The sequence below is a fragment of the Bubalus kerabau genome, chromosome 8 (assembly GCF_029407905.1).
Source record: "Bubalus kerabau isolate K-KA32 ecotype Philippines breed swamp buffalo chromosome 8, PCC_UOA_SB_1v2, whole genome shotgun sequence".
Classification (NCBI taxonomy): Eukaryota; Metazoa; Chordata; class Mammalia; order Artiodactyla; family Bovidae; genus Bubalus; species Bubalus kerabau.
Window position 1 is genome coordinate 80451930 of NC_073631.1, and position 8687 is coordinate 80460616.

Here is an 8687-nt window from a genome sequence, read left to right on the forward strand (position 1 = left end):
TCTGTCTACCTTCCGCCCGCTTTTCTTCTGGCTTCTGTCCAAGCTTCCGCTGCTTTCGCTGGGCGCCGCGGGTGGCCGGGGCCCTAATGCTACCGAAACGACGGCGAGCGCGGGTCGCGTCCCCCAGCGCCGCCCCCTCCTCCTCGGCGCGCTTCCCGGGCGTCACTATCTACCTGGCCGAACCACACATGGGCCGCAGTCGCCAGGCTTTTCTCACACGCCTGGCTGTCTCCAAGGGTTTCCGCGTCCTGAATGCCTACAGGTGCGCGGTTGTGGCGAAGCTGCCGCTAGGCGGGGTCACCTACCCGGGGCCGCCTTTCCAGGGCTTTCTTTCCGAGGGGCGCGGGGCGGGTGCTGGCCAAAGGCCTCGCCTCACCGAGGAATGTGGCACGCCCATATCTGTATCACCGCGCCGTCGCGCCGGGCCGGCCGGGGGGCGCTGCTGCGTGGCATGATGGCCTGAGCACAAAATAACCCCGCTAGGAATTTTGCAGCTGACCAGCCACTTGTATGGGAGAAGGCAATGGCACCCCACTCCAGTACTCTTGCCTGGAAAATCCTATGGACGGAGGAGCCTGGTGGGCTGCAGTCCACGGGGTCGCTAAGAGTCGGATACGACTGAGCGACTTCGCTTTCACTTTTCACTTTCATGCATTGGAGAAGGAAATGGCAATTCACTCCAGTGTTCTTGCCTGGAGAATCCCAGGGACGGGGGAGCCTGGTGGGCTGCCGTCTATGGGGTCGCACAGAGTCGGACACGACGGAAGTGACTTAGCAGCAGCCACTTGTATACACGGTGTTACCTTACAGCTGAGGATATTGAGATCTGAAAAGACTCCCACGCAGCTGACCCTGGGGCGGAGGGGCACCTGAGGTTTTTGTATTCAAAGTTAACCCTGGCACTTCATGGTCATATGGCTTTCGTTTATTTCCTTTTTTGTAAAAGGGTGTTAGCAGTTATGGCCAGGAGTGTTTCTGTAGGACAAGGAGAGAACATGCCAGAGGCTTTGTAAAAGTCATGCGGGTGTATGTTGGGTTAGTAACGTTTCGTTAGGTGAATTCATCTTGCCCTGTTAGCTAAACAGATCTCTTTCCTCAGAGCTGAGAGTGATTTAAGTGAGACTTCCAAGAGTAGAATTAAACCAAACAAAATGGTCACAGAAGCAATGCTAAGAGTAAGGGAGGAGGGTCTCCATCGTTTTTGAAGTTGAGAGAGCAAAGTGAACCAGGGGCCAGTCCTCCTGAAACTTAGTTAACCATACCCAGGGTTGTTGCAGGCCCACTCAGGATGATGACAGCAGCCTAGAGTGTACTGGGCACTGTCTAAGCCCTTTTGCTTATTATTAGCTCATTTAATCTGCAAGCCTACAAAGTAGATATATTAATATCTATGCTTTGCAGAGTTGGAAGTCAAAAGTACAGAGATAAATGATGTGCCCAAGGGCACAGAGCAAGTGTGGGGCAGAGCTGAAGTTCCAAGCAAGTAGTCTGTCTCCAGCACTTGGAAGTAAGACCCACCCACCCCCACCCGCCCTGCTTCCTGGACCCCAGGCCCCTGGCCTCTCCTTTCTCTGGGTTTGGGGGAGAAGAAGACAGACAAATTAACACCAAAAAAGGGTTGGGCTTATGATCCTAGCTAGAGCAGAGAACCACAGCTCAGCAGATGCTGGAGTGATGGAGATGTTTGGCTGCCAGGAGGAGGGGCTGAAAATCTGGAGTGAACAGATGCTCACCAGGCAGAGGGGATAGTATTGGTGAAGGCTTGGAGATGTAGAATGGAGCAGGAAGAATGGCAGGCCTGGGACAGGGTTCCAGACCTCACAATCTCTTCCCTCCACCCAGCCCAGAGGTGACACACGTGGTGATGGAGGGGACGTCAGCGGAGGAGGCTGTCTGCTGGCAGGAGCACAAGACATCGGCTCTTCCCCCAGGTTGTACCCGCCCAGCTCTTTTAGACATAAGTTGGTTCACAGAGAGCATGGCAGCTGGGCAGCCTGTGCCTGTGGAATGCCGGCACCGCCTGGAGGTGAGCCGGGTGGAGGCTTAGGGTAGAGCCACTGAGGAAGCCCCAGTGCTGGCCAGACCTCAGCTGGGCCAGGTGACATGGCAGCAGTGCCTCAGTGTCCTTCCCATGAGTTGGGCAGTGAGGGCCCCATCCAGACCGCCATGGGGAAGGTCCCAGTGCTTCCTGGGTGAGCACAGTGGAGGGGTTCAGGTGTGGGCTCAGAACAGGGCTGCCTGCATTCAAATCCTGGCTCTGCCCATGAGCCACAAGGTCTCAGAGTCCCCATCTGTGACGTGAGGGTGATAGGCACGTCAGGCCCGCTTAGTTGAGAGGAAGTGACAGAACACGTGCCCTGTAAGAAGTGGCATTGTACCGCTACTGCTGCTCCGGCCTCTGCCCTGTGCCTTGAGCAGTTCTGCCCTCTCTGAGTTGGCTCCTGTCCTGAGAGTCCTAGGTGACCCCCCTACCAGGAGAGGTGGGACTTTGGAGGGCTGCCTGGTCCTCTGCCAACCCTGCAGCCTCAAAGCAGCCTGTGCATTGCCCATCCCTAGGTGGCTGTGCCCAAAAAGAAGATGCCAAGCCCAGCATGGATGCTGCCCTATGCCTGCCAGCGTCCCACACCCCTCGTGCACCATAATGCCAGTCTCTCGGTGAGCTGTGGCTCCCCTGCCTCCCTGGGAGGGAGCCAGGCCCTCCCATGTCCCAGCCTTGGAGGGAGGGTTAGGGTAATGCACTCCGCCATCCCTGCCTCTCACCAAGGACCCTTCCCTGCAGGAGGCTCTGGAGACGCTGGCAGAGGCTGCTGGCTTCGATGGCAGTGAAGGCCGCCAGATCGCCTTCTACAGAGCGGCCTCGGTGCTCAAGGCCCTCCCCAGCCCGGTCACAGCCCTGAGCCAGCTGCAGGGCCTGCCCCACTTCGGAGAACACTCCTGCAGGGTTGTCCAGGTTTGTGCTCACTGCATGTAGAAGGGCAGAGCTGTGAATGTGAATGGGGGGTGGCGAGGAAGCCTGGGAGCCTGGTGAGGGCAGGTGACTGGGTGGCTCAGAGCCCAGCTGTGGCCACTGATGGTGCCCAGGCAGCAGCAGACCACCCTATTCACCCACATTCCTCATGTGTAAATTGGGTCTGCACCACCTGCCTGAGGCTGATTGAAAGGTCTCAGCCAAGGGAGCTGCCAGGAGTCTGGCAGGCTAATAGCTGGCATCGTGGGCATTGGCCCAGACTGTGAGGGATGGTGGGAGAGGACCCCTGAGCATGAGCACTTCTTTTTAAAATGTGAAGTTGTCCTTTTGTACGTTACCACTGAGCAAATTTATCATGACAGAAAAAATACTTTTGAATTCACTTCTGTGTGTTGTTTTTAAGAAAATTTGTTTTATTTTTTGGCTGCATGGCACGTGAGATCTTAGTTCCCTGACTGAACCTACATCCCCTGCTTTTAAAAGAAGTCTTATTGAATTCCATCTATGTTTTAAAAAAGCAGTTGTTGACATACCCCGAGGCTTGTTGTTTATCTGAGAGGTGGCCCTTGTTCCTCGCCCAAGGGGCTTGGAGGATCCCTGGGTATGTTGTTCATTACAAGTTCCCTGGGATCCTGGCCCCACAAAGACCCCAATTCTGGGTGTTGGGAGTTCTGCCGAGGCCTTGGGCCCCCCAGCCCTCTTCTTTACAGTGAGGCTATGTCTTCTCCCACAGGAACTGCTAGAACACGGAGTGTGTGATGAGGTGGAGAGAGTCCGTCTCTCGGAGAGGTACCAGACCATGAAGGTACACAGGGCAGCCCTGAGCAAGGGCCCGCAGCTCCACGGTGTTCCCCCAGAGCCACAGCAAGGTTACCACCATGTCAGGCAGCAAGAGGGGGTGGCAGGGCCCACCCTGGGCTCAGAGAGGGTCTTACTGAGGACACCTGATATGCATGAGGCAGCCAAACAGATGGGCAAGAAAGTTGTTTTGAGCACAGGGAATTTTCTAGATCACTCAGCAGCATCAGTTCTTATTTTACTATTGATGGCATATTCTCCAGGATATTACATGCCCTGGCATCTTAAACAGAGCACCCTGAACAAAACAGAACCCTTCCCTGGGTGCCACAGGGAGGATTAACTCTGAGGGGCTGCTCATCCTAGTACTGTCTCTCTCTTTTGTGATCTCACATGCTCATTTGTTGGTGTTGTCTTGCCTGTGTCCACGGCGCACCTTCTCTCTGTTCCCACCCACTTCTGGTCTGTGGATGCTCAGTCATGCTTCTCAGACACCCCAGTTTTGTGACGAGGTTGTCAGCCCAGCCACTGGTCATGGAATTGGGGCTTCCCTAGCAGGGTGTGTCAGGTGCCGTGGAAGGTCACCCAGGATGTGAGCATCAGTGAGGTGGGGAGCTTCAGAGAGGTAGAGGAGCCATGGATGAAGCATGGGGGCTCAGGGGTGTGGGAGCAACACAGGAGTTGATGGGTAGAGAGTGCCAAGAAGGGGCAGAGCCATCTGTCTCTTCCTGGGTACCCCGAGTCCCAGAAGGTGTCCAGGCCGGGAGAGAAGTACACGAACAATGAGAGGTTTATTGTTACAAACACGATTAGGTTATTCTCAGCATCTTTCCTCTCAGGAGTCTGTTGGTGAAAGTGATCCAGTTCATGCTGTTGGTTCAGGGGATCAACACAGCCCAGACTGCAGGAAGTAGGACTCAGGGACATGAGCGCCACCCGGCTGTTCTTCCTCCTGTGCATGCCAGCAGCGTCCCCACGAAGGTGCCCCTGGCGTGTACTGCAGCCTGTACCACTGCAAGGTTGCCCTTTTGTTTCAGCTCCAAAAGTTCCTGAGGAGGGACTCTTAAGTGGCTGGCCTAGGGCAGGTGCCCACCCCTGACTAATGAGCTATTGTCAGGGAAGAAACAGTGAGTTTCTAGGGCCCACCCTGTGTGTGGAAGACCTGTGCAAGGGCAGGCGGCCACCCTATAAGAGGTCGGCTCCGGCAGCATAGTTTCCACTGGCCTGGACCCCTCTGCTGACCCATGGCCAGCCAGTGGCACTTGCTGTGTTTGTTCCTGGAACAGAGCCATAGCCGGCCCCCAGCTATTCCTTCCAGATCCTGAACCCTTAGCTGTTAACTGCCCGTTTTTGCTGTTTTAAGAGGCAGAGCCACAGTAATAAGTCCCAGCTACTGTTGGGTAGGAGCAGTATGGTTTTCCCAGTGAGTGGACAGACTGTTAGGATGACTCCTTTGGTGATGTTGGAATCATGGGCTAGAACTGTACAAGTTCTGAGGAGAGATCCTTTTCAAGGAGGGGCCTGATCCTTCCCTGCCATCCCCCGTGATGTTTGTGTCAGGGCCAGGCTCAGGGTTTGAGTCCTGCCTGTGCACCCACTGTGTGGCCTGAGCAGATTATTTAAACATGAAAAATGTGAGTAGGGATGCCACCTGCCAGACCACATGGTGACTTAATGAGGTCATTTGTGCAGCGCCACGGGGTGCTGTCCTAGGACATGCCTTGCATACGCCAGTGTCACCATCCTCGTCTTGCTGCAAGGGCTTTGCTCCTGACCACACTGTACTCATCCTTTAAACAGCTCTTCACTCAGATCTTTGGGGTCGGGGTAAGGACTGCTGACCAGTGGTACCGAAAAGGGCTCCGGACGCTGGACGACCTCCGAGTGGAGTCCCAGAGACTAACCCAGCAGCAGAAAGCAGGTGAGCTTTCTGAGAGAGGGCAGAGCTCTGGGCTTCCCCAAAGCACCAGGGCCTGAAAGCCTCCCACACCACAGAACTCTTACTTCTGATGCATGGCGTGTGCTCATGGCTGCCTGTGTGGCAGGGAGCAAGGTGAGTGTGAAAACAGGCATCTGTATTTGGTGGCTTCCTGAACCAGTGGAGTCAGGACCCATTGCAAGCCATTTTCAGTGAATGATAATGGTCACAGTAGCTGCCTCCTGGCTAGACTTGGACCTGAACCAGGCATGGATGCTTTACTCCTGATTTCATGGAAGGGAGAGCAGGTCAGAGAAGCCCAGGCCCTGGACACTCTTACAGTGCGGTGCTTGGTGCCCTGGCCTGCTGGCTGATGCTCAGTGGGGAGAGGTTCAGTGAGGAGCCTGCTAGTGGGAGGTAGCACTATGCAATGGAAAGAACATGAACTTGAGAGCTGACTAGGCCTGGATTTGAGTTCCATCTCTGCCACTTACTAGGTAGGAGACCGTGGCCCTGAGTTTTGATTTCTCTGAGCTTCAGTTACGTTCTCTCTAAAGCATGGGATTCTGTGAGCTCTTCAGCGTGGGACCAGCATGTAGCAGGTGTTGAGTGGATTCTCCATCTCTCCACATGGCCTGGGTTGGGGGCTCTTCTGAAGGAGCCCCACAGCCCAGCACTCGTTGCCTCTTTGAACACCTTCCCAGGGGCTGGGGGAAGGGAGGCCACCTGGGGGTCCTGGGAGAGCTGTCTATGTTTGGTCAGCAGGAAGTGAGACCAGAGAGCCGTGTGTCCAGTAGAGCGTTATGTAGTGACTTCCGTAGTGACATCTGTTGGTTCCACTTGTTCACCTCTCCCCAAGGAATGGCCAGCAGTGCTTACTGAGCTCGCACTGTGCCAATGGCCCTAACTCCCACACTTAGTCCCCTCCTAACAGTGTGTGGAAGGTACAATGATTTCTCTGACAGGTGAGGAGATGGATTTGGGTTCAGGTGAGGTGTTCTTAAGTGGCAGAGTCATCCTCTTCACATCTAATACCTCCTAGTCCCATTTTATGGATAGGAGAACAGAGATGTTGAAAAGGATAGTCTGTATCTTGATTGTGTCAATGTCAGAATTCTGGTGTGGTGTACAATAGTTCTGCAAGATGTTACTGAGGGCACAGAGGACCTCTGTTATTTCCTTCAACTATATGTGGATATACAATTATTTCAAAATAAAAGTTTAATATTTAAGAGAGAGGAGGGGTGGTGGTAGATAGCTGGAGAGGGCTGGGTTGGGCCAGTGAGGAGAGCTGTACTGTCCACAGGACTCCAGCACCACCAGGACCTGAGTGCCCCGATCCTGCAATCAGATGTTGAGGCCCTGCAGCAAGTGGTGGAGGCAGCTGTGAGGCAGGCCCTTCCTGGGGCTACTGTTACGCTGGCCGGAGGCTTCCGGAGGTAAGGGGACTCGACACGCCGTCCGGCTCAGCTCCAGGCCCTCCTCCAGGGAGACGTCTGAGGTGGGACCACTGAGGTGGGCCTTCCCTCACGGAGGCGTTTTGGGAGAACATGGAATCTGTAAGTCAGACTGGCCCCCTCAGGGGGAAATTGCAGGGCCACGACGTGGACTTCCTCATCACCCACCCGCAGGAGGGCCAGGAGGCAGGGCTGCTGCCCAGAGTGATGTGCTACCTGAAGAAGCAGGTGAGGGGCTTCCCACTTCCCCTGCTGAGAGTCCTGCTGGGATTCCAGCTCCTGGTTTCTCAGTCCCACTTGGCAGTGCCCAGACATGTCTGTTCTCCTCCAGGGCCTTGTCCTGTACCACCAGCACCAGCACAGCCAGCAGGGCGACCTGACCCAGCAGAGCCACACCATGGATGCCTTTGAGAGGAGTTTCTGCATTTTCCGCCTGCCGCAACCCCCAGGGGCTGCTGTAGGTGGCGCCCAGAAGCCCTGCTTCGCCTGGAAGGCTGTGCGGGTGGACCTGGTGGTTGCCCCTATCAGCCAGTTCCCCTTTGCCCTGCTTGGCTGGACTGGCTCCAAGGTAGGGAGTGTGCTGCTGGGGCTGACCCTGGGATCTGGGACTGGTGGCCCTGCTGAGACGTGGTCACTTTTTCCTCAGCATTTTGAGCGGGAGCTACGCCGCTTCAGCAGGAAGGAGAGGGGCCTCTGTCTGAACAGCCATGGTCTGTTTGATCCGGAGCAGGTGTGTTGCTGTGATGGGAGGCCTGGTGGGTAGGAGACGGCTTTCTCTTTGGCCCACAGTCTGAATCAGCCCCAGGTCCCTCAACCCTGAAACCCACAGGGCCCTCAAGAGGCATCTACCATAGGGCTGGGCTCTGCCAGCATTTCTAGCCTCCTCCCCATACCTTTCTCGGGGAATCTGCTGAAGTGGAGGGAACAGCCCCCAGGCCCTAAAGCCTGCATTTTGTTGCAGAAGACGGTTTTCCACGTGGCCTCAGAGGAAGACATCTTCAGACTCCTGGACCTTGAGTACCTTCCCCCAGAGCAGAGAAATGCCTGATCCTATCAACCCCACCTCTACTCTGGAAATGGAGGGGGTCATTTGAGCCAGACTCTATTGGTGTTTTTGGCCCCTGACTGTTTCCAGGCAGAAGATGTGCTGCTGCCCCAAGTCCTTACCCCTTCCATGTGGGAGCCCTATCTGTGAACCACCTCTCCCCCACCTATACCCAGTTCAAGATGTAATGAAATTAGCATGTGGAACAAACGAAGGTGTATTTTCTGAATGTGCTGCTGGTGTGGGTGACTGAGGAGCACGGTGCCTGGTTCTGCCCAGAGGTCAGCTTTGGGGTGTCATTGAGGGTGGGGGATGTTGACCTAGCAAATAGACTTCCAGTTATTTCTCCAACAAAAATGGGTTTATTCAGAATCAGCACAGAATCAGTCTGTAACCATGGCAAGCTGTGTGCAAGTCCCCAGCAAAAATGAAGAGGAAGACTTTTATAGAGGGGGAAAAAGGAATTTGGGAGGCCTATAGTAAACATGAGTCCATGGCTTT

At 55.1% G+C, this 8687-nt stretch overlaps 1 protein-coding gene across 3 annotated transcripts; it reads left to right on the forward strand.

Moving 5' to 3' along the window:
* On the forward strand, nt 1-8396 carry POLM (DNA polymerase mu). Of its 3 annotated transcripts, none has more exons than XM_055590712.1 (11): nt 1-262; nt 1843-2026; nt 2557-2655; nt 2780-2950; nt 3702-3773; nt 5567-5687; nt 6991-7123; nt 7267-7369; nt 7473-7709; nt 7788-7871; nt 8103-8396. In XM_055590712.1, exons 1-11 carry the CDS (start codon nt 87-89, stop codon nt 8187-8189), a joined length of 1467 nt encoding a protein of 488 aa, XP_055446687.1. In that variant the 5' UTR covers nt 1-86; the 3' UTR covers nt 8190-8396. The 3 variants fall into 3 exon arrangements, with proteins under 3 accessions (XP_055446687.1, XP_055446688.1, XP_055446689.1); XM_055590713.1 differs by having other exon boundaries at nt 8106-8396; XM_055590714.1 differs by having other exon boundaries at nt 139-262; nt 1848-2026.
* The last annotated feature ends 291 nt before the right edge of the window (nt 8397-8687 follow it).